Here is a 26,398-nt window from a genome sequence, read left to right as displayed (position 1 = left end):
AGCTTGGACAGTTTCTTCAGAAAGAGTTGTGCTGCTTATTATCAGTTTTTATTTTCCTGTTTTATAACAACACGAAGGTTGTAATTATGCTTCCAAAAACAGAGCTGCAGATGATAACCTTAGCTTATGCTGGGCTTTTTCAGTCCACAAAGCAAATGTCTAATTTTGGGTACTCGAGACTCCAGTGCCAAATGTTGTAAAGTATGAGCTGTTTTGCATTGATTGAAGAGCTCTGATAATAACAATTTAATGCTTCTGTGAAGTCAAGATTTCTGCATTTCTTGTTGAGAGCATGGACAGTGAAGCTTTTTGTATCCTCTCACTAATCCCATTATGTCTAATGGCTGACTCACAGTATTCATAAGAGCATAAAATAATACGGCCACTTAGGAAGAGGAGTGCATGTAGCCTTCTGTCCTGTTGTAATGTAGCCCAATGAAATGTTTATGGAGGAGCATAAAAATAGGTCAGATGCATAGCAACTTCTCATATGTATTACATATTTCCAATAGGAGGTCTCTTTCTCAATAAATTTTAACTTTGGTGTTTGTCTTTTTGGTTCCATCTGTGTGGAAAAAATTGTGGCTATTAGAGCTGTTACTGATGGTTCTCATTTCAGAAATAACTTATTAATTTTTTCACATAGATTACAGATTTTTGCTTCTTATACAGAGGATATTTTAATTTCATGTATATGTCCTTCCTTATTGTCCACTTTTCACATGATTTTTCATTCTATCAGCTTTAGTTTTGAAATTATGACAATAATTTTGCTACAACAACCGGATTATCAGGAAAGTGAAAAGCTGTGACTATTGGATTTTAGAAGGGTTTATTGTCCTTGGATACCTAGGTTGGAAGAGAGCTGCTGATTATTATATTTACTCTGTCTTCAACCTAGTCTTTCTCACATATTTGACTCATGAGGAATTAAGAACAGATAGTTCTCTTTAATGGAGGACTTGTGGACTGTTTGCTCCTTTGGTAAATTTTCTTAAACTGGGGGAAATGAATTCATTTTGGGACTCTGCAGAATTAAGAACAGATTATGTCCTATTTTTTTCTCAGGCCTACAAGAATTAGTTTTGGTAAGTGGATTTCATATCTTTTGATCCTGCAAAGTATTATGGCATAATCTTGTCTTGCTTCTTTCTGAAGAAAAAAAAGAGTTTTCCATGTATGCATTTTTGGAATATAAAACATTTCAAAAATAAGTGAGAGAGGAAAGGTAGGCTGAAAAAGTGAAACCATGAGTCTGTTCCTATGTTTTTTCCACTTAAATGGATAAACTGCCACTGTCAGGTACAGCATTACATTTTTATCATAATATGCCAGTGAATTCAGTAAGCATAAAGGAAATTTCATCTGCCTTTATTTATTTTTTTTTTTGGGAAGAGGGCAGTGGTTTAAAATCTAAAAAGAAACATAATACTTGATTATATCACAACATTAGTTATGCTTGAGGGGAGATGATCCTTCCCCTCTATGCAGTGCTGCTGAGGCCACGCCTGCAGTGCTGTGTCCTGTCCTGGGCTCCCCAGTGCCAGGGGGGCATGGATGTGCTGAAGAGTCAAACAGAGGGCCACTAAGGTGATGGAGTATCTCTCCTACACAGAAAGGCTGGGAGAGCTGGGACTGTTTAGTCTGGAGAAAAGAAGGCTGAGGAGGATCTTATCAATGTGTGTAAATGCCTGAGGAGAGGGTGCAAAGAGGCCAGAGATGGGCTGTTTCCATTGGTGCCCAGTAACAGGAGAAAAGGCATGAAATGAAAACCAGGAGGCTCTGTCAGAACATCAGGTAACACTTTTTGACTGTAAGGGTGACTGAACATTGGAACAGGTTGCCCAGAGAGATTGTGGAGTCTCCAGCTTTGGAGATACTCAAAAGCCATCTGGACATGGCCCTGGGCAGCCAGCCATGGTAAGTGGCCCTGCATGAGCAAGGGGATTTGGACTAGATGACCTCTGGAGGTCCTTTCTAACTTCAATAACTCTGTGCTTCTGTGCTAAATTTATTTTTTCGTATAGTTGAAGAAATATTTTCTAACTTAGACAATACATTTGCTAAAAACCTTTCTGCTTTGAAGGAAGTTTGATTGGATGTGATGAGTCCTCTGTGTAGAGAGGTAGCAGTTAGCAGCTTGATTTTCTTGCCTTGGTACTTTGGACTGTATTTCGATAGGAGAGAGATCAGCTTTTGTTTATAGCGCTTTGAACTTTCTGTGCAAAACCACACCTGATGTTTATCTATAAAGAGGTTATTATTGATTGTTGTCTTGAGCCTGAAAACTCAGTTATTTTGACTGGAGATGTCAACTTTACTATCATTCTTTTTTACACAGAGTCATTTAGGTTGGAAACCACCTCTGGAGATCATCTAACCCCAACCCCTTGCTCAAAGCAGAATCAGATAGAGCAGGTTGTCCAGAACTGTGTCTAGTTGGCTGTTGAGTATCACCAAGGATGGAGACTCCACAGTCAATCTGAGAAACCTCTTCCAGTCTTTTACCACCCAGTATTCCCCCTAAGCTTTCTCTGCTCCAGGCTGACCAGTCCCAGCCCTCTCAGCCTTTCTTCATGTAAAAGATTCTTCATTTCCTTAAATCTCTGTGGCTCTGTGCTGGACAGTAGTCCATATATTTCTTGTACTAAAAACCCCCAAACTGGGATGAATGCTCCAGCTGTGGCCTCACAAGTAAGAGATTGGAAAAACTCAGCGTGGGTTTACAAAAGGGAAATCAGAGGCTTAGCCAGTGTGTAGCCTTCTACAACGTGGTGACAGTTTTGGCAGAGCAGAGGAAAACTGTGAGTGGTTTTTTGTTGGTAGAAGTCAACTTCTGTTGTTTATAGTGGTCCTGTTAGAAGTTGGATGTTTCAGAATTCTTTTAGTGTGGTGTCCACACTGTTAGAACAATTCATTTGAGCTGTGACATTTGCAATCTGATTTTACAGTAATTTCCTTTCTTATTTGGTATAATACCATTCTTCTCCAGTGGAAAATAAAAGGCAGAACATACAGTTTAAAACAACTCCTTATGCAGCTGCAGAGCAAGCTGACCATGGCAGTTGTCACTGAAAGGACTAAGAACTGTTCATCTGCTTGTTCCTGTGCCATAACAAAGATGCCTTCTGGTGCATTGACCTTGAATACTGGACTGCTTGGGTACAGTTTATACAGACATTCAATTAGAGCTGACCATGTTTTGTTTGAGGTCCTGGTACCTATAGTGGTTCTTGAGGGCAAAGAGTTTATAAGGAGTCCATACCAGAGTTCCTTTCCTTGCTGTTACTGCTTGGGGCAGTGGTAGCAGCTTCTGATCCTCACTGTGTAACACATCTTTTGAAGTGGTGCAGATGTTATTAGCAGTATGGGATGCCCTGTGTTTGGTTTCCTATTTTTGTGAAGTGCTGTTTGATATTGGTGCTATTTGTACCATCCTGGGCTTAATAAAATGTCTGGAAATTACATGTTTTTTACTGCTGTTAAGAGCTCCAGTTTGGCCTTTGAATACGAAAGATAGATACATTTATTAGAAATGTTGTCGTTTGTAATTTCAGAAATATATCTGATGTGCAGAGGTTTGGATGAAAGTAGAATGTGAGTGCTATTTAAATGAAGATTTGATTTATACCTACTTTAAGTATGCTTTCGCGTTTGCTATTGGAATGTAGGTCTAGCACTATTGGCAACACATTTACAGATGTTGGAATTTAAATGTGTGGTGTGCTTTTCTTGCTAAAAATAATGTTCATCCTTGATGTTGCAGTTGTGTCAGTGAAGGTGTTTTTTCTCTCTCACTGAGTTTCATCAGCCAGGGTTTATAATTGGTTGAGTTTTCCATTTTAAAATACAGCTGATGTCTTCTTGTGTGCTACCAACCAGTTCCAAATGCAGAGGATTGGATAAATCCTGGGGTTTTTGAAAGATTTCTTTCCCAAGGCCTGTGTTAAATGTGATATTTAAAATATTTATGGTTGAGTTCAGTTACATATTTTCCACAATCTGAGAGCATAAACAGAATGTTTTATCTTCTACCAGAAGACCTGTCTGTGTGAGCCTAGTAGAAATAGATCTTGTTCAAATTCAGCTGAAATTAAAGAAATGGTTTCAAATACAGTCATGTGTACATACATGTGAGCACTTGCATTGATCTACATGGTGTTAGTTCATAGCACTTAACTCTTTCATAAAACAACAAATCAGACAACAAACATTGAAACATAAAAAAACTATCCTAAAGGGTAGTCTAGACTTTTATCTATATAATATTAAGTAAGTATCTTAATGAGAGAGTTCTGTTTTGTTGAGAAGGAGGATTGATTTTTTTCAGTATATGAGTTTTTCATTTGGTTTGTGATGAACTGTTAACAATGCAGTTCCCTCTGTTTGAAGCAAAAATTAGGATTTCTAACCATCATCATTGGCTTTTTAAGGTAGGAACAATGTATATAATAATACAGGTCTCCAATCCTCATTGAGAATTCTGGAGTAATAATTTAGTGTTTATTTCTGAATAACAATAACAACAACAACAATAATAATAATAAAAAAATATATTTCTTGACATTTATCCATTTGTTAGAATAACTAGGTAAAATGCTTGCATGATTTATCCAATAGAGTTTGAAGAATACAACAAATAGATCAAACTATTAACCTGGCCTATGCAAAAAAATGTGATAAGTTCAAGGCACATAAAGCATATCATTCTGCATTTCCCATTTTCCACTGACCAACAAAAAAAAGTAGGACAGTCCAGTCTGTAATGAGTACCTGAGAAGTTCTCTGGTTATGCTGAGGTTGGGGTGTGGTGTGGGAATTGACAGGAGAGTTGAAGCAATTTCAGCATTATGTCTTGCAAGTTCTATATTTAAAATACATTTTTTTGATATTCTGAATCTTTGCTTCCAGAAAGAAAGCAACATAGGTTAGAAATGTGAATCAATATTGTAAGAGGCTTGCTAGAAAATATAGCTTACTAAACTTCATGTAGCATGTGTACTTTTCTTGAATATGCATGGGTAATTTGCAATGCATTTTTAATGATCTGGTGGCAACTGGTTGTTCCCTACTACATTTGTTTCCATTTCTCTTTCCAGATTTGTCACTGATAATATTGTAGAAATTGGATGTGGTTACAAAATACCTGCTAATTGATTGGCTTGTTTCAATATAGACTAGTTGAGTGTAGAGCAGATTCTATCTGGTCTTTCTCCTCAATTTTCACAACTAATTTGCCTTGAGATTTCATGTCTTACTCTGCTGCAGACATAGTGTTTTTCATACTGAAGTTCCTGCTTACTCATCATTTTCTATTTCACTTTTATATCAATCACACATATACATACCAGTATCATTTGGATTAGGCTAATTTTCTGTTTAAATATAGGCATTTATACATAGTTGTTCCATATGCTGTTTCTACCAAAAGTCTTTCAGTCTCTGTGAATGTCTATATAAGTGTTTTCATGAGGTTAAATCTTTGGCTTGAACATTGGAAAGAATTCATATGTTCAAACACTCCATAAGAGTAATTTAACAAATAGCTGAATCCATACTAAAAGATGACTGTGGGGTGAAGAGCAATGTAAGAATAAAATTATCATGAACTAATGCTATTACTTTATTAATCAAGCACAATTAGAAGGTGATGCCTACTCATGCACACAGCATACTGCTCCATTATTTTCTTAGGGAAGTACACTTGAAAATTGGGGTGTTCCATAATAGTGATTGAATGGTAGTGGCAGTCAAGCCCTGAATTATTGCTAGCTGAGCCAGTTTTGCTCTGCAGTGCTGTTAATCTTAAATACAGCCTTGTATGTATTTTAGAGACCAAAGATAATGAAAGTAACTGTTACTGGTCTTGATAATATCAAAGTGGATATTAGAATAATTTCTGCCACATGAAATGCATTGCCATTTTTCTTCAGAAGTTGCAAAGAGGGTATTCCTTTTGATCTGAGGGTATTTAGCAACTTTCCATTCTGGAACTGTGAAATATGAATTCGTCATGTTATAAATTCTTCAGTGTTAGCCTGACCAAGATGAAAGAACACTAATAGAGTGATTAGTTTCTTTTGCTTTCATCTGCAGAACTAGTAAAACTTTTCTGTTTTGTCAATACAGAAAGTAAACAAAAAAGCAGTAATGTAAGCATTTTTATTCATCTTAGAATTCTCTTATTTCTGAAAATCAGTGCAGTGTCTCAGAGCAGATTTTCTAATCAGCTCAGACTTGTTCTCCACTGCTTCTAAATTATCTGGTGTTCATGTAGGGCATACAAAGGAAGCAGAGCAGATAGATGTGTTCTGAGTCTGGAATTGGACCTAACTAAGGTGACTTAGAAATTATGTTGTTAAACATGTGGGGTCAGGAAAACAGAGTAGGGCAGTTGTAATATTTCTTACAATTCCTTCAAAACAAATACCTTGAACAGGCAGCACAGTTTTTCTCTTTTTTTTTGGTGAACTCCAGTCAAAAGAATGCTCAGGTGAAGGGACTCATATTGATAGGGAATCCCTCTCTAGTCCTTATTATTGTGTATTAGCATCCCAGAAAAGCCCAAGAGCCATAGGTGCTCAGCATTTCATTTTTCAAGGTGATTTTCAATTCAGAAAAACCTGCTTTACAGTTTCCTTACAGCTAGTTAGCAAAAAAATAACATCAGCTATTGAAAGTATGCAGCTGACATCAGCTGTGTTTTGGTTCTCTCCATTTAAATTCATTGCAGAAACAAATGTGTTATGTTATACATATATGTTATACATATTGCAACAGGTAAATCCTTGCCTGTCAAGCAAATTTACAGTGATCTTATTTCAATTTGTAAATTCTGTTTTAGAGATTGAATAGTAATGAAACACAGTGAAATGGGGCTTTCTCCTTGACTCATTAGGAATAGTCAGTTTGCAGTGCTCCCTGTGTGGGTGAAATATAGTATTCTCTTACTTACATTGTCTTCAAATTGCTACACTTAAATAATAATCAGCATAATTCTATTTATAGGTTGTCTTTGCTTGAGTGAAAATTGATATTTATATTCAAAGAACAATCCAGTTTAAACTGGGATAAGCTAAAGTTTTTCATTTGCAGCTTAGCAACCTGACCAAGTTATTTTTACTTCCTGTATTATAATTTACATTTATTTAAAGCAACCCTGACAACTGACATAATCTAATTCAGACTAAGTAGATATTTTAGATAAAGATTAATTGGGAAGTGAGGATTAAATTAAATTATCCAGTCTCTATGACCTCCACGTACTCTAAAGTTGCTTTTTCACATGCTGTTTGTGGGTAGCATGAAGTAAAAATTCAGGGTTTGCATAATTTTCTTTATTGGCTCAAATCGAAATAATAGAAATAGAACTAGAATTATTTTTAAATGCTTTGTCATTTGTTTAAACCAGATTTTTTGCACCTGACAGTTACAGAAGCCTGTAGAGTAGTTTGTCTGTGCAGGTGTTTTCCCTCCTCACTTGCTTGCACACTTGTCATGATCAAAAATCTGTGACTTGCTTGCCTGCTTCTCAAAATTGATTTATGCCTTACTTGGAGCAATGTTCAGAAAAACAACCTCAATGTCATTCAGCTGGAGAAGGCTCCTTCTAATATGTGTGAGGAAGTCGTGCCTCTTACAGTAATTTTTCTCTGAGGGAGAGTGTTAGAGAGGTTTGGGCTTTTTTTCCCCCGTAACATTCCTTTTTCCCTGTAACATGCTTTTATGAGGAGGAATGTTCCTCCTCATAAAAGCAAATTGTGGTCTCCTAAGGAAAAGCAAGTTCCACATGAACACCCACATAAGTAACATGTCAAAAATTTAGTCATTGTTTTAGGGGAGAGAAAATTGTCTGCTTGAGAGGAAACCAGAGATGTCAGTGGGGAAGGTGTGAAGCAGAGTTGTTACTTCTCAGTACATACCCTAGGCTGAAAATTCTGCACGGTTCCATCTTAGTGCATTCAGCTGGGATTCCCTGAAAGGCTTTTTGTTTAGAAAGATCCGCTAAAGGAATAATTTATTTTTCCTATCCTCCACCAGCAGCCTCAAGTGATTTGTTTTCTTCCATAAAGCATTGTCTCATACATAAGTGCAGGTCTAGCCACAAAAGGGAAAATGTAGAGAAAAAAATCTGGATAAGCAATGGAATGATGCCTGGGAAAAAGGATGCACTGGGTCATGAGTGATCATCATCCTGAATGTTGGAGTGAATGAGGAAGAGGAAAATTGCATCCAGGTTATCTCAGCCAAGCCACCAAAAGTGAATTGCCTGGTTTTATCATTTCCAGTTGCTTTGATAGGCAGTGAAATATGAAGTAGACATTTTGCTTCAGTATTCACAGGTCCCAGCCCAAAATCATTGTATTTTTTATGTCTTTTTGCTATGTTTAGAGCACTTCTCTGCCTCATGACCAGGAAAAGGAGTGTATTCATTATGTTAACGATAAATATTAGTTTATCAATTTGAGTTCAATTTTAAGCATAATTTACAGATTAAAATTTTTAAGTAAAATTTTAATTTTACTGATATTCTGTATATTTCAATTTATTTTTTCTACAGATGATTCACACCATCAGGACTCTGGTTGAAAATACAGATACCTTATATGAGAAGATAGTGCAGTGTCAGAAAGCAGGTAAGTGCAAGCTGCTTTTAAAAAATATTATACAGAACTTACTGCATTTTTTGATCAGTATTTAACTGTAGCAAAAAAAAAAAAAAACACAAAAAAAACAAACAAAAAAACCAAAACAAAACAACCAAACAACAAAAAAACAAAAATACAAAAAAAGATTACTGTAATTTAGGCACATCCAGTAGAGTGAAAAGACATTTCAAATCATAGAGAGCAAAGATTATAGAATTACGTCTTGAATTTGGAAGTTGCAAGTATTTTATACCTGGTCAGTAGCTTGTCAGTTATAGTCATTTCTATAAATGAAAACACAAGGTTACAGGAAGCAAAGAGAATGATCTTTCTTCACACTGAAGTTTTTAAACTCCTCTTTCTCTATGTAAGAACTTTTCTTCTTTTGTTGTGGTAGCCCAGTGTCTTCAGGAGCCTTGGTGAAACTTGAATTATCAGAAGAACATTGCCTTCTGATGATTATGTGGCAGTAGTTCAGATGTTTGGTTCCTGTATTTCTTTAGATCTGTCGGGTGGATGCCCTCTGGTTCTGTGTTGCTCCCACAAGTTCTCTGTAAGGTTTCCTGGGTCTGATATAGATTTGAAATAGATGGTATAAGTACTTCTTGACCCCTTCAAAAACTGACCCTTTTTTAACATGATGTTTTGTTACAGTTTTCTCATTTGGACACAACTGCATTTTGAAGGTTTCCTGCTTGTTTTGATAGCATGTCTGACCTTGTTGTTTAAACATACTTGTTTTCCTTTGAACTTTTAACTGTTTTATAAATAATGTTACAAATATGCTCAAAGTGATGCATTATATTTTGCATCAGAAACAGGAATGCTGCCAAAGACTCAGCCAAAGCATTTACAGACATGGTTTACCTGACTCAATTGGAACAAAAGCTTTTTATATACAAATACATCTTTATCTGCCTCATATTTAGCATCCTGTAGCTCCCGTTATCTTCTGTGATTTTGTTCCATTCTTTGATTTGGTTCTCTGCTCTCCTACAAATTCCAGTCTCTGTGTTTTGTTTCTTCCCCAAAAAGAAAAAAAAAATAATGCTCTTACACCCTTAGCCTTCCTTTACAAACTCTCTCCTATTAACAGCGGCTTTCAGATCAGCAGCAAGGAAGGCTTACCCACTTGGAATTTCCACATCTCTCCTTGATTCACAGCATATACTCCTCAGACACTGTGAACTTTAGTCAAACCATAGGACTGTCAAAATACCTGAAAATTTTCAGTTGCCCTGTTTACTTGAAGTTGTCAAACATAAATACCATGAGTGACAAAATATTACTTCAGATACCTTATTGATAAATGCAGAGATTTATCGAAAATACTGTGGTCGTTTTGGCTGGGATAGTTATTTTTCTTCCTGGCAGGTAGCAGGTATGGGACTGTGTTACAGAGTGCTTTAAAATGGTGCTGATAATGCAGAGATGTTTTTTGTTGCTGCTGAGCAGTGCTTACACAGGATGATGTTTTTCTTTGCTTGTGTGCACAGCTTTTGCTTTACCCATTAAAGTGTCTTTATCTCAACCCACAGGTTTTCTCACTTTTACTCTTCTGATTCTCTCCCCTATCCCACCCAGCAGGAGTAAGCAAATGTGCAGCACTTGGTTGCTGGCTGGGGTTAAACCACAGCAGCACCAAACACAAAATGTATTGTGCTGTTGTAAGGACATTGCCTGGTGGATGAGTGTGCTTGCTTCTTAAATAATCTCCCAGTTATGTGGTGAATAGTGTGCCTTAATTTTTTAGTGTCACCAGTGTCTTAAGCCATTTAGATCCTTGGTTAGAGGTAAGGCAAAAGCTAGTTGTCCATTTTTTTTAATTTTAGGATTGTTGCTCTTTAGAAAAGATTGCTTTCTACTAGCTTATATGGATTCCTGTAAACTTTCATATATATGACTTTCTTAAGTCTTTCCACCTTATTTTACATGAGGGACAGTTGGGTCCAGGAGTCCTTTGCTTAAGAATGCTAAAGACTTAAAGCCTGTGCTAAATAGTGGAGGTTTTGATCTTCAAATGAGAACCCTCCAGCATGGTGACATAAGCCCTAAGTATGGATTATGTAATAGATCCTGCTATTTAGGACAGCTCTAGCCCTGCAGGGTCAAGGCATTTTTTAAAGATGAATGAGCTGAACTGAATTACCTTTTAGTATCAATGGGTTTGGAAGATTATCTTAATTGATCTCATGATCTCAGTAGATGCTACTTGAATTATGAGTAAAAGATTATACATTTTCCTATGTAGTTTCTGGATAAGGAGAAAACAAAATCATGCCTTTGTCTGGCCTTTTTTCTTCTGTGACTCAAAGGCTGAAAAAGTTGCTAAAATAAGAAGTACTATAATAACAAGCTGCCAATAAGCAGTAAATTTTTGTTGTCATAACCAGCCTTATAAGAGAATTTTGTTAAATAGGCAAAGTAGATTCACTCTATTGAACTGTTTTCTATTTTAAGTTTAATAATAAGACTTTTGGCCTCCTATAGAATTCAGACCTAATTTGGAAATAAATGCAGTATTATTTCCTTGGTTGATAGCCTCTTGGATAAGTAAAGATACAATTACTGAGATGGCTATTTTCAGGTTTTTTGCTATTAAGTCTCTGAGAGCATTTAACTATAAACATCTCTCCTGATTTTAGTTCTTTAAAATTAATTCATATAAAAAACCTCTCTGTTTTTTTCATATCAGCATATTAATTTCAGCTCACCACATTGTTATAAGTTAAGTAGTTATTGAAAGTATTTTAGATTCATGAATAATGAAAAGATACGGGAACATGTTATTTCTTTGCTTCCCAGTGTACTTTTCTTCTTTTCGGAATTAAAAAAAAATCCACATTACTTAAGATGACTGCAGTGCCATTTATTTTGTTGCTATTAAGCCAGTTAAAGATGCTGCAAGAAAATAGAATCTAGGTGCTAAAGTGAATTCAAAGATAATCTGGTCCATTCCCTGAATCTCTTAGAGTCCTAAAATGCTCCTTTATCTTTGTTAGAATAAGGAATTTGAATGTCCAGGTCACCTTACCCCACTTATAGCCTCCTTTGTACTCAAATCACATAATTCCTGAACTTCTCTTTTGAATCTTCTGTTGCATTTTTTGCTTTATAATTCAAATACTGTCTGAGCTCATCCCTAGTTAAAAGAGAGAACCATGACTTAGGAATTAATTTTGTTGTTCAGCAGTGGAAGCTCAGAAGAATATTCCAAATATTCATTAAATTATGGGAGGCGATAATTACTAAACACAGTTTGCTGGTGATGAAGAACTACTGAACTTAATCAAATGTAGATATGACTGTAATATTTTTGAGTAACCTGGTGTGGTGGGAGGTGTTCCTTCACCTGGCAGACAGTTTGGATCTGGATGATCTTTAAGGTCCCTTCGAACCTCAAACCTTTCTATGATTCTGTAATCTTGGGAAATATAAAATCAGTAAGGGTAAATTTATGAGTGTCGGGGAAGAGATAGCCCTGATAGTACCTGCAAGGAATGGTCTCTGAGGTTTCTGTTCTAATTCAGAAAATGAAGTTATTGTAGAGGGTTCTAGCAGCAGTGTCAGTTTAATGTTGATTTGATGCATAAATATGTATTTCAGCACAGTTTACTCAAACTAAGAATGAATAAATTTTTAAGAATTCAGATTAATAAAAAACTTAACTTTTAAAAAAAAGTATAAATAGTATAAACTATATATAGTTTAAAAAACTATACATATTACTTTCCCTATGTTTTTTTGGTGTTTTTTTTTTAATAGGCATAGCCTTCCCTAGGCATCTGTGCAGACAGAATTCTTTTTTAGATTCTTGTTTTCTGGGCTCTCAGCTGCACTATTCTTTCTCTCCATTTGACCATCCTAGTTTTGCCTTATGCACGTCATTTTCCTGGCTGTTGTTTTGATGATGTCTGTCCCTGGATGGATTTTGGTATTTTTTTCCTCATTGTGCGTCAGAACTGAGCTGCTTTCACTTTTCTTGTGTTTGCTCATTTGGTAGCAAGAGTTTCCAGTGCCTGCTGGATTTTCAGTCCTTGTCATGTTGTCCCACAGGCTCTCTGTAAACATCTACCAGGCTACTTCCTTTGAATTTGTTTTTAAAATTATCCCACAGATATAGCTAGATTGACACATGTCCTCCTACCACCTTAACCAAAATAGTTTTCATTGTACTCCCCACTCTTCCTGTATCCATCTGTTCTCTTTCTTCCTCATACTTTGATTCTGAGTTGTTGGAGCAGTCTGTCTTATATATCCCATCCGTACAGTGACTGACTTTATTTAATAATGCAAGTAATGAATGACAGAGAAGGAGTGTATTTTCTAACATGTGCTTCAAAGCAGCCCTTCAGCAGCATCAGTAACAGGATATGGTTTCAGGAAAGGAAGTATCCAGCCATTCTGGATGCCATTAAAGAAAAACACAATACTCAGTATCTGTTGGAAAAAGGATAATCTGAGCTGCATACAGAAAAATACTGGCATGATGGCCATACAAACACTTCAAATGCTTCTGATAGTTGAAAATTAAAGGAATAAAATCAATTTTGTTCGAATAGTTGGAACTCTTACTTCCTCGCTGTTACTACTTAAGCTTTCCAGCAAAATGACATTTCTACTGAGCTGTTGAGCTTTTTTCCCTTACTGTTTGTTCAGGTTATTTGCATTCTAAGTTGTTTTTTGACTCAGGTTCACCAAAATAAAACATGTAAGAAAAAGTAATATTCTGGCAGATTGGATGATCCACTAACAGAGCAAAAGAAATTTATATACTTAACTATTGAGGAGCACTTTTGACTTGGTATATAGGTGGGAAATAGAGTTTTTATTTAAGGTGTGAAAGGCAATGACTAGGCTCCCAATATTTCTGCAGTTATCCCTGATTTAAAAGAGAATTTATGATTTTTATGGTTTGAGTACTGTGGAGTTCAGCAGAACATGTTAATCCATGTCTTCTGAAATACTGCATCTCATCAGCAGGTCTTGACTCTTGGTTAGAAGCTATTGCATATTGCATTTGAACTACTGTTCTGTAACTAGGGAGTGAAGGAATGCTGCTCTATCTGTTATCATTGGACTTTGCACCTGAGAATATTTAATTTTTTTGACTGCCATCAGTAGGATGTGCTGATCTTCAAGTTACATCTTTGATTTGGATCCATTGCTATATTTTTCATGAGATTCACTGTCAAAAGAAAGGAATCTGTAATATTTATCACCATCACATAAACTCCAACATCACCTGCTATGGCTAAAACAGTACTTGGAGACCCCTCTCAGCCAGTCTTCATGCTTTTGAAATATCTGCTCTTCCTTGTTTTCTCTATGTTCTCATTTTTTAATAAGCCAGTTATCAAATTGTTTTAACTCTTTTCTCTACACTTGTCACAACATAATTTTCAATCTTTATTAGCACAATAGGCTTTCACTGATAGTTAAGGAATAAAAGGGTGAATTCAAGTTATTAGCTTTATTTAAATTTTTAAATTTTCTGTATTCTGTCCATCATTTTTACCTGTTTTTTTTTTCCTTGTTTGCTCTTCATCCTGTCTATTTTTTCTAATTTTTTGGTTTTGTCCTTTATTTTTTTTTTTTTTTTTTTTTTTTTTTTTTTTGTTTTGTTGCTCTTTGTCCTGTCTAATCCTTTTTTCTGTTTTTTTTCTTCCTATTTGCTAGCTTTATTTAAATTTTTAAATTTTCTGTATTCTGTCCATCATTTTTACCTGTTTTTTTTTTCCTTGTTTGCTCTTCATCCTGTCTAATCCTTTTTTTTCTGTATTTTTTCTTCCTATTTGTCCTTCCTCCTCAAATAACTCCACTCGGCCTCTCCAGGTACAGCTCACAGCAGCTCAGATTATACTGTCATTACATGTACTCCCTGGCTCTGTAAACCTGTTCTCCTGTGCTTTGAATATTCTTCAAACCACATTCTAATGGGGAGGAGGGGAAGTGAAGAATTGCACTTAGATCAACTTAAATAGTATTAGTGAATAGGTGATGAGTCATTTTTCTTTATGCTCACATGTTTTTCACCATAGTTATTCACAGCAGTCATACACCACATTTTTCCTGTATTACTTCTCATATATAGCTCCCTGTAATACCTTGGATGGTATTGTTTTTTTTTCTGAATCTGATATATTTTGCACATGGATGGATGATTCCTTAGAGACATCTCATATACTTAATGATCTCACTCACTGGTAAAAGGGCAAATACTTGACCAGCACAGACTTTTGCATTCCTCTCTTGAGTTGCCCCTTCACGTGAAGCCTTTTCTTCCCCCTCCTGTTAATGTAATGCTAGAAAAGAAAGAAGTTAGATTTCTGTGGAAGTGTAAGAGATTCATTACTATTGCCAGTGAAATAATGTGGGCTCAGCCAGATCTAAACACTGGGAAAAATTATAATGTGCCAGAAATCAATATCTTTATTAAGTCTGCATACCAACATTCAATGAAATCAGAAACTTTTCAATAAAATCTTGTTGGTCTCTCTTGAGTTTCAAGACTGATAAACAAAAGATGGAAACAGCAGTCTGTAGGAAAAAAAATCCTCTCCTTTGTGTCTCTTGGGTTTATGCCCTTTATTGACAATCTTAATTCATTCTCATACATGTAGTGGCTGAACTTGTCTCCCATTCAGAAATCTAGTCTATCTTCACAGAGGGGTGTATTTGTGGAATAAAGTTTTCTGTACATTGGGGTGGGATACCATGAGTCAGTTTTCCAGAGCAACTGTTTTATTATGTGAAGGTCTGTTTCTCTGTGAATTTTGTAGAAGCGTTGTTTTGGTGTGGGTTTTATGAGTTTTAAAAGTTGATATTCTTTTTGTTGACTTGGGTATGTGGAGGGTAATTTTATATAGGATTGTTCTTGAAAGTGTTTGGAAGAGTGGAGCTGGTTACTTAACCCTTGGAAGTTGTAGCATAGATGTTACGTTTTCTCTTTTCAGCTTCTTACCAGTGTAAGTTTGGTACTGTGACTGCTATGAATCTCTTCTGATGGTGTTTCTTAAACAATTTGGTGAGCATCTTAAGTCCTCAGTGGCTCCCCAGCATTAAAGAAAGTCTTTTCTATGGAGAATTGAATTACTGTGATTGCACATGGGACTGCATGAGTCTGGACTGGAAGACTAAATACCAATTTAAAGGGAAGGATGGTGCTCAGCAGGCTGTGATGCCATTGTTGTTTGGGATGTTGGAATAAGAAGGTTCTCTGAAGTATGCAGTTTGACTTTACTGTTTTTCAAGGATAATAGGACACTGGGCACCAAAACAGTTTTAAATCACCTAACTAGAGGCAGTACCTACATGTCTGTCTGTGTCTGAGGAACATTTCCACTTACTACAGAGATAGTGCACAGTGCCAAAGAGGTCAAAGTAATTAAAAAATACTGAACAACTAATTAAGGTACTGTATTCTTTTGTCAAGTAATTATGTTGAATGCAAATATTTCATGCCTTGAGCATCTTAAATCTGCAGCAAAATATTCTTTGAATCTGCCAAGAAATTCTGATTCTCTCGTTATGGCATAACATTTTTTCAGTGTCTTCAGTGGAAACTAAGTGTTTGGAGGTACTTCAGCATCTAATCTTTGTTCCTGCTAAGACTCTGTTTTTTGCAGTTAGTAATGACTTTTAAAAAATATAGAGGTACACTAAACATTGGTTTATGAAGGTTCATTTTAAATCTTTGTGTGAAGAGTGTTTTGTAACCAAAACATATGAGAATTTACAAGTATAGTGATTTCTACTGCTTCTCTAACATGATGGATTTGATTTATTGTTGATATGGTCTGGTAGCCAGACTCATTTCCCAATCTCTTTCTCAGATAAAATTAATTTTAAGAGGAAATTATTTGCGAGGCTGAAATAGCTGACTGTTTAAGGAATGTAATCTAAAATAAAAATATTAAGAAACATATTTACTGTTGTAAAAAATTAAAGCTGTCACTTTCAAAGATGTGGCCAAGAGTAGAAGCTGTATAAGCAAATTAAATATTTATATGTGGAAATGAATACTTACAGCCTAAATACTTTCCTAGAATTTTTTGTTTATTACCATTTAACCTACACAGTGGAGGAAGAAATACTTGAATATATAAACTGATTTCTTAGATTTTTTTTCTTGTAAAGAACAAATCTGTGTATGCAAATTATTCACAGCATCTTTGTAAGTGTTTGAGTTGAATCTGCATAGTGGTAGACTGCAAAGTGTGATAACCTAATCAAAGGCTGTGAGGTGTTTTCTTTGCATTAAATTTTTTTTAATGTTTATTTAATTTTATTTTGTATTTATAACTATTTTGAAAAGTATTTCATTTAATTTTAAATCAAAGAGCTCTACCAGAAATGAAATAAACTATATTTGGCTTGACTGAATTTAAGTGCTTCATACCTGGAGTATTACCAGTGTTTACTTCATATAGACATAGTCAAATTTTGTTTGTTACTCATTTCACGTTAGGCGTACCCAGTATATGCATTTATTGCCAGAGTTTCATCACTGTGCTTTTTCACTGATAAAGTTTTTTGTTAAGAGAAAAAACATAGCAGGAGCAGCCCACCTGCTGTGTAGTTATGTCTCAGCTAGGTTGTAAATCATCTCTTGGCAAAGCTTTCATCAAAGAAAACAAATGAGCATGTCAAGGAAAGATCTGGCTTTAGAAATACAGCTAAGTAAGTGTTGTGCTGGCTGTTTTGCTAAAGATTCCTTGAAAATTAGTATCTTGGTTCTCAGTTAAAGAAAAGGTGTGATGTTTTTTCTGTAAACTGAGATTGTATGCCAGGGCTTTGTGATATGCCAGGAGTTTGTGATAGGAACTCTTACAAAAGCAAACAAGAGTTCCAGATGTTCCTGTACTTGTACCATACAAACTCCAGTTTTCCACATTTCAGTTTATTTTCACATCTTTATTTTAATAAATGTGTAATTATCATTAGACAGTTCAAACAAATATACATATATATATAGACAGTTCAAACGAATATACATATATTGTATGTAAAACCATAATTACATGCAGCTTAGTGACCTAAGGCCACTTTCCTTTTTAATATATGCTTCTTAACTAGTTTAAAAATAGCAGAATCACTTATCCTGCTTTATATGGCACATTTTAATGAATATCTTAAATATGGTACTTTGGAACTATTGTGAGAGCCCATTGTGGGAGGAATTGCTAACCAGCTTCCAACAGGTGTTGTTTCTAGTTAGTAATTAAAGACAATAAATTTCATATTGAAGTAGCTTCATTTTGAAGAAAGGAAGAAATTATTTTTTCGAGCTAAATACAATTGAAGATGAGTGTCTTTTATTAGTATCAAAAATGTTGCTTTTGAGGTATATCACCAGTAATATTTTTCGATGCAAATACAATGTTGGTATTACAACAATATGCAGGACATCTTTGTTCTAGCATTTCAAGCATCACTAGAACAATAACACATATTTTAAGCTCATATGAATGTTGTAAGTTCTGAATGGTTTTGTATTTACTGAACATATTTGTGAAAAATTAAACACTAAGAATCCAGGACATAAAGCAAAGCTGAAGTCCAGTCTGGAAGCTATTCTGACAGAGTATGACTCAAAATTATCATCCTGTCAAGACAATTATATTGCCTTGTATGCTTTATTTAGGAAAACTTCTTGTTATTAAAGCATGTCATAGCAATAAGACACATTGCTCTCTATAATGTCATTTAGTCCTTGTTGAGATTATAAACATAAATGTTCCATCAGAATATGGCAAGCATAAGTTAATACAGGTTTGACATCCTGTGCATGTAACACTGTAGGTCATTCTGCAGCTGGTTGAGGAAACACAGGACTGTAGGGTCCTTAAGTCTGTTTCTCAGAACAGCTCTTGAAAATGGATCATGTCAAGCTGTATTTTAAATTGAATATGAGTTTTTGATCTGAGTAATTTTCTCGTTTTAAAGCTGATCACAGACCCACATCTACAATGGTAATAGATTTTACATAAATTCTGATTTTGCTGGGGGACATCCATTCTAATATTGTCCTTTAGCTGCAGGGATCCTTTGAGATCCGAGGTCTTACCTGACTGGTCTAGAGTATCTAGAGAGCAATTGCTCCTATTTTGATTTTCTTTTTGCAGGTCTAACTAAGCAAATTTTTGTTAGTATCAATGATACATAGTTCCTACTGCATCGAGTAGCCTTACAGTGCTTCTCTTTTCTTCATGCTATTTGAGGTTATTGGAAATGGGAGAAAAGGATTGTGTGTAAAATTTCAGAGTAACATCTTGAATGTAAGGTATTCCCAGAGGAATGAAGAAGTGTTAAAGCCATCTAATGCATTCCAGGGCTGTGGGAATGGGTCTGAGAGAGGGGGAAAAGCTGAGACAGTCATGAAATTCAAACTAACCAGCAGTCACTGGGGAACCAGAAAGAGATTCAGCACTGATGGGGAAAATATTATTTGGAAATACTGAAGGATTGCTTATGAGAATGCTTTAGAATAAACAAGTGTACTGCAGAGGAGAAGAACATGCTGTGAAATCTCTGGTTATGATTAGGAAAATTTGTCGGCAGTATTTTGTTCACTGTACAAACCTGCTGTCGAATCATGCTATTGCTGTTTTGTTACATATATTACAATGTATTTACATGCCTTGCAATACTTGGTGGGGGGGGTGAATGTTTCACTGGAAAGCTGCTCTTTTTAATGTGGAAGACTTGAATCAGCTTTCATTTTGCAAATGCTTAGGAAATTGTATGGCCTCTGTCAGCTCACCCTTACTTATGCAGGGATGACCAGACTTCTTAATGCAGGTTATGCAAACTAAGAGCCCTTCGTACCCCCTAGCAGAAACTCAGAAGGGGACCAAATAATGATATTTGAAACCCCATCACACTGTCATAGGCAGCAGAGTGAGCACAGACAAACAAGTTAAAGAAAGCTAGAAAGTAGGACCAAGCCTGTCAGCCTCACTTCAATCCCACAAAAGGTCGGATATCCACCCTTGGTGATATTGAACAGCCACCTCAACACAGTCCTGGGCCACCTGTTCTCTCTGATGCTGGAATTGAGCAATGGGGTGGGTCCTGCCTTTCAACCTCAGTGATTCTATGCAAATAAGGATTTTCGTAAAGAGTTTCCAGTCAAAAGAGCTTTTTAGATCTGAGCTTTCTGGCTCAAGGCAACAATCAGTAATAATTTCATTGTAGGCAAATACATTTGTGCAGTGGCCAAAAACTAAAACACAGAAAATACCATCCAAACAGAAGAGCATACATCCTATATATTCTTCGTGGTCACTCAGAAAGTTGTAAATTATATCTTCCTTAACATCTGCCACAATAAATGGAAAATATGACTAACTTGTGCTTTCTTTGATTGAGGTGGTATATGCAAAAATATAATGGGTGATACATCAGGTTAATAGCATGCTTGTTATCATTCAAGAGCTCTCAGGCAGTTCAAAATTACTAATTGACTAATAAATCTAGAAGTAATTAAGCCTCATAAAAGTGCCTTGTTTACTATATCTTAATGAGAATGAGAGCTGAATTTTTATTTGCAAGGAGACAGAAAACTGTGTATTTAACACTGAGTTTTCTCTGTAAGCGTATCCTAAAGGGTGTTTACATGGGTTTATATGGACACATAAATTCTTTTATTAATTTAGCTGTAAATTAGAATGTATTTCCTCTTTTTTCCTTTTTCTGTTATCTTGTAATAAGTTTAATTTTGGAATTTAACACTTGTGTTATTCCTTTGTCGTAGTTAAAGCATGAAATAATTCCAAGGCAAAGTGCAAGAAAACCAAGTGACAACATACAAGATGAATGCCAAGAGAGACATAGTCAACAGTTAAATGTTGTGCTGCATTCATGCTCTAACATTTAATTGTCCATATATTGTGTAGCAAATACAATTCATTCCTTTCAGCAGATGGAAACACTGAGACAAAGAGATTAAATAATTCGTTTCAATTAATCAGGCAAGAGCTAGTAATGGAAGCGGAAATAAAATTCAAATCTACTTGTCCCTGCTTGTGTGTTTAGGTTTAGTGTAGCATGATGATGGGGAGTTGGCCAGTCTGTGAGAGGTGTTGAGGATGCCCCTATCAGTATCATTGCTGATTAAGCAGGAGGCACCTTTTAGCTTAGGTGACCTTCTATGTGTGACACATGTGACACATGTGTGTGCCCTGGTAGGATGATCTGACTGCTTCATTTTCTGAAGAAGGGTGATGAGGTGTTCCTGCCAACTTCCAAGGGTACTTAGCTGGGGTGGAATGGCTTTGGAAGGACAGAAATGTATCATAGCATGAGTGTAGACTGGGCAGAGCATCACCACAGAAGGCTGTCAGTGAACATAAAGGAGCTTTTTCTGGCTGGCAGAATACACGGTCACCATTGTGTCCATCTGATATCTGTGATATCAGGAACTTCGTATACATCAAAATGACCTGAAATCTACAAAGCACCAATTCCACTTTTAACATGCAGGCAGTCAGCATTATTCTTAATGTCTTTCTGTGTGGCTTTAGTTAAAATTATTATCAATTGCTGACAAGCAATAATTGTTAAGATGGAAATGAGGTGCAGAACTTCAAATGTTTGCCAGTATGTCTCAGAATTCATTGTACAGACCAGAAAATCTGTACTGTTGTGATGGCTCTAGAAGTGTAATATTGTAAATAGGGATCTGTGGGTAATCTTTCCATAATCATATTGGGAGTTTATTATTTTGGTTGATGTGGGAAATGGATACTTAGAACACTGATGGGTTTATGAACTTTAATTTCTCACCTGTTTAGAAATCTGTTTTGGGGAAATATAAGATGAACATTATATTTGAGACGGCAAAGGCAGAGTTACAGACAAGTGATTGAAATAAAAATGATACAGTATGTTAATTCAGGGAAAATATTTACCATTTATTTTTCTTGTAGCAAAATTTAAAATAGCAAGAAAAGATAGAAAGAACAATTTTGCCTTTTAAATGAATCTATGAATACCTTTTAAAATGTGTGTGTGCGTATGTGGGAGTAAGGTAAGGGAGTGTACAATGAAAACATTCAGTCATCTCTCCTTCTTTTAATGAGACATGAGTGTAGGATAAAGAGATTATGAAGAAGAGATAATGTCCTTAAAAGTCAGTCTTCTCTCAGATTGACAGCCAACCCCAGTTTATGTGCTTATTTATGGTAATAAAGTACATGTAGATTTTGAAGTACATACACTCACTGGGCAAATAGATGATCACAACCAACATAGTTCAAAGTATAATTTGTGCTTTAACTATTACATTCATAAGTGTATGTCACAACCACTTGCCAACTCTTGACGTCAAAATACCCTGTACATTATTAGAGATGGAGATCCTGGGAGCACAACTGAACTATGGCTTTCATAATCCATTGCCATGTTAGGTTGCCCTGTGTACTCATGGAAGGACATTTGACTTCTCCTGTGTGAAGGAAACTTCTTAAAGTTTGTTTTTTATGGCTTGTAACAGCAGCATGGAAATGTGTACTCATGGAAGGACATTTGACTTCTCCTGTGTGAAGGAAACTTTTTAAAGTTTATTTTTATATGGCTTGTAACAGCAGCATGGAAGGCAAATTATGTTTCTGCTATCTGTGCAGTGTAAAAAACTTTGGTTGGTCTGCTCAGTGCTTAGATCAAGCGAATCTGAATTTTATCAATAATTTTTGATTTGGAGTTTTCAGATACAGTTTGTGGACACAATAGTTTACATGGTATGGTAAAATGTCCTTGGCATTCCTTGGCAAGTTCACTTGGCATTCCTCTTTCACAGTTACTCCTTTATTCTCAGAGATAAGGTAAAGCATTTATTTTCTGGGCAGACTCCACCATATAAACTGTAAGCTGGACAACTGTTGATGTAAATGCATAAAAGAGCAAGGCACAAAATAAATTTATTGGGCTAGAGTGGTTAATGAAATTACTGTTTCCATCTTATAGCAACTATAAAAAGATTGTGCTTTCACAACATTCAGTTGTGCTTAGAGATTATTTTTCTATAGGAAATAATTGCTGGGCTCCATCTTTGTATAGCAATGAAGCACTAACAGGTGCTTCAGTGGATTTAGACTTAGAGAGATTTGTATATATTGGCATGTTGTATAACGTTGCATCTTACTACATCAGATAGATTTGTGCTTGAGGAATGAAATTTCTGAAGCTTTTCACTATTTTTTTGCTTTATTAATTTCAAGTTGCTATCTCTGTGATCACAAAAATGCACTAAAATAGATACTATATTTGTACCTCTTTTATTCTCTACAGCAATGGAGTTTCACGAAAACCTGCACAATATAGGAGCAAGAGAAGGCCTAAAAGAAAGAAAACTGCAAAAATCAGTAGAAAGTTTTACATGGAACATTACAATTTTAAAGGTAATGTGTCTTCCTTTGGTTAGTTACTGTATTTTTCTGTTCAAAACTGTCATTCTAATAGTGTAACTGGTCATTACTCTGTGTCACAGTTCAACTAGATTTATTCACTTCTATAATCATGGTCCATTTGGTTTATATAACCTGAAACACAGCAGAGTCTCAATGGGACTTGTTATTCTCATGTAGTGTTATGGAAGCTTATTTCATTTAGTTTGTCTGACATTTTCTTCTTGCAATCTTTTAACATTGGCAGGATCCTTGCTAATCTTTAATACCTGGCTGAAACAATGAGTCTTGGCTTCTGCAAAGTGGCTCAGGCTGGAAGGCAGCTATGCCATTGTTTAAACCCTGTTTTGTGATTTGAAGGGGAATAAGTGTTAAGGTTAATGCAGTTACTGAAAAACAAAAGGGAAGCTGTTACTGCTGCAGTCGATGATGAATGGTGATTAATGGTGGAAGCAAATTGTGTTCATAATCCAGGCTGGGATAAATTGAGTGTATGAGCTAGAGACTCTTTACATTTTGTCAAGCACATTTGCTTACATTTTGACAAAAGAGTAAATGGTGAAGTATAAGAAAAGCTTTCAGCCAGAGACCCTCAGGAAACTAGAACATGGAACAGTTCAGGTTTCCTATCGGTGATCTTTGATCTCAGCAGACTATATCAAAATTTGTAGAGATAGCAAATCTGCCTCCTTTAATTTATTCCCTCGACTCTAGCTCAAATTATTCAAGTTTGGTGTTTACATCCACTAACGAGTTCTTCTCTCCCACTCAATCAAACACTTCTTCACTACATTAAACTATAAAGTCTGTTTTAATTATAAAGAAAATTATTTTCTCCCACCTATTTTTTATTTTTAGTTCTTCTTGAAAATACAGTTTCATACCGCCTCTTCTTACAGTGAACTATGACAGAAAAGCAGTAATGCATATGTATTTCTCCAGCTTTCCATGCTGGTTTGAACTGTTAAGCTTTTCATGAGGTCGCTTGGTGCTCCAATCCCTCTTGTCTTATACTGTACAAATCCAGTGCGGAGGAGAATCAAAAACTGGTGAAATTTGCTACAGCATGTACAGTTAATACATTCTAAAAATATGCATGCAGGTTTTGCTTATAGGTAAAGGACCAGAATATCACATTTCCTGTATCAGAACAGTTTCCTGAAGACAGTGTATGGGATGTGTCATGTATCAGTCCTGTGCTTCCAAGAGGATAGAGTTAGTTCAGTGGCTTTGGGTGAATGTCAAAGAAATAAATTCCTATCCCTTTTTTTCTGTCAAAGGTGTCAGATACCAGCTTGGATAGGCAAATCTATTTTAATGCTTCCTGAAACAGCAGTACCTTTGCTTCGTCTCTGCTTTACATTCTGAACATAAGGGTTGGTGGGGGGGAGGTTTGCAGTTGGTGAGTGACTGAAATGTGAAGTCGTGATTTCTGCGTTCGCCAGGAACTGGAGAAGCCACATGGTAGGTCTGGCTCTGAGGAGCACTGAAGGGCTTGTGTACATGTCCTTAGGATTAGTGTAATTATGAAGTTAGAAGGCCTTCCTTTTGAAGAGATTATTGAGAAAATCTCTTCAACACTGATTGGTTGGTATTTTTCTACTCAGAGATTAAGATCCTTTCTTTTGGAATGTACAATTTGTCCCATAATTAATACTTCAGTTAAAAAAAAATTGGTGAGATTTTACTCAGCCTGTTGTTGAAACTTTAATAGGAGGCATTGCAGAACGTCTTTAAAGTTACTTTACAGGTATTGCAGTTCAGATAGGTATCTGCTAAGTGCTATTGCTCACATTTAGATGTACAGAAAGTTAAAGGCTGAAATTTATTTGAAGTGACAAACTGAGGTTTTCCACTCCAAACTCTTTAACTGTGGGCTGTAACCATACTTCTGTGTCATATAGTTAAACAGAAGTTAAACAGTTTCTAAGACACTACATTTCCTCTCTGGAGAAAAAGATCTGCAATCATAATTTCAATCTCACTGTCTTTCCATTGCCATGTTCCCAGTGCGCAAAAAACCATGAGAGAACAAGGATGAAAAGTGAGCATCCACATTTGAGTAGAAATTGAGCAGAAGAGCAACAGTCTGAACCACTTTAAGAATTTCTTTTATGTGTTGAATTCCCTGCCTTCTTCAAATTAACTTCCTTCTCAAATAATACAAAAATGAACATGACAATATACAATAAATACATGGACTCTTAACTATGATGTAGGAAATATTTTTGGGCTCTGAACAGCCGTACTGAATCATGAGTGCCATCCTCAGCTCCTGCACAGAGGATTCATGGCATGCTCACATGGTGTGCCTAATGTATTTTCCAAACTGATCAAGCTGCATTTTACCCTCAAGATACATATTGATTGTTCTCTTTCAGTTGGGACATTTTGACTGCAGTTGATGCAATGGAAAGTTCTATAAAATAGCAAAATTGACAGCTTAATTCTAGGGAAACTTTGTTCAGAACATCTGATGCAGATATTAAGTATAGCCATGTGTTTTGCATGCACATGCATTACAGTTACTGCTTTAAAGGATTTAATCTTTCTTAATTTGAAACCATGTGGCCAAATTTATTAGTAGTATAGTATGTTTGAATTCAGCTGAAGTATTTCCATCCAATTTGTCTATGTGTATATGCACACATGTCCATTCTTATTCATCCTGTATATGTACACAGAGGTATTTAACTTCACAACATCACTTGGAGTAAATTTGGTCTGTTGCCTGATTCAGAGATTGTAAACTGCTAGAATATTCGTCTCTTTCAAATAGACAGTTATTTGCTAGTAATTTATTTATAATTGATAGAATTCATATTTTCTAAACATAGGTAATCACATTTTCTGCCAAAAGTACACTGTTTAAGAAGGAAAACCACTCTTAAGCACTGTTACAGCAGAGGCCTACAACCTATTGTAAAAATTTATAGACTTGTCTGGCATAGAAAAACTTTGAGAAAAACCCTCTATAAGGCTCACAATTTGAGATGCCCATAGGAAGAACAAAACAGCATCTGTAAATCAGTCTTAGCAATGAAGAGCTTTCTAAACACAAAGGGAGAGGTCAATGGAGATATTTGGAATGAAGGTGGGACTCCTAACTTTGGATGTTTCTTGTTGGCTATGAGGTTTTAGGTATGTCACATTATATGATATGAATTACTTTCTCTCACAAGGCATACAGTCCATGGCATCAGTTATCTCTGTAATAGTATTGGCTCTGCACCTACAGTATTTTAAAAAATGTATTTATAAATGGAATATTCAAGGCACTTAGAGGACTGCAGCTTATTTTTTTTAAATAATCAGAACTTTTTCAACCAAATCTCCAAGTAA

The 26,398-nt window shown here is 35.7% G+C and overlaps 1 protein-coding gene across 2 annotated transcripts in view; it reads left to right on the top strand.

Moving 5' to 3' along the window:
* The window catches only part of PLCL2 (phospholipase C like 2), a 100,374-nt gene that overhangs the window by 67,503 nt on the left and 6,473 nt on the right, over positions 1-26,398 (top strand). Inside the window, exons 6-7 of one of the 2 annotated variants that reach the window (XR_005626882.1) lie at positions 8,561-8,636; positions 22,941-22,981. Coding sequence is in view for 1 of the 2 variants with exons in the window: in XM_039703244.1 (XP_039559178.1) it covers positions 8,561-8,636; positions 22,941-23,050 (186 nt within the window). In the remaining variant the exon portion in view is untranslated. Of the gene's footprint in view, positions 1-8,560; positions 8,637-22,940; positions 23,051-26,398 lie in introns of those variants that run through there. The other variant, XM_039703244.1, reaches the window with a different exon arrangement.

Source organism: Passer montanus, unplaced genomic scaffold (genome assembly GCF_014805655.1).
Source record: "Passer montanus isolate IOZ18808 unplaced genomic scaffold, ASM1480565v1 scaffold10, whole genome shotgun sequence".
NCBI classification, from domain to species: Eukaryota; Metazoa; Chordata; class Aves; order Passeriformes; family Passeridae; genus Passer; species Passer montanus.
The sequence above is the reverse complement of the archived record's forward strand: the minus strand, read 5'-3'. Positions and strand labels throughout refer to the sequence as shown.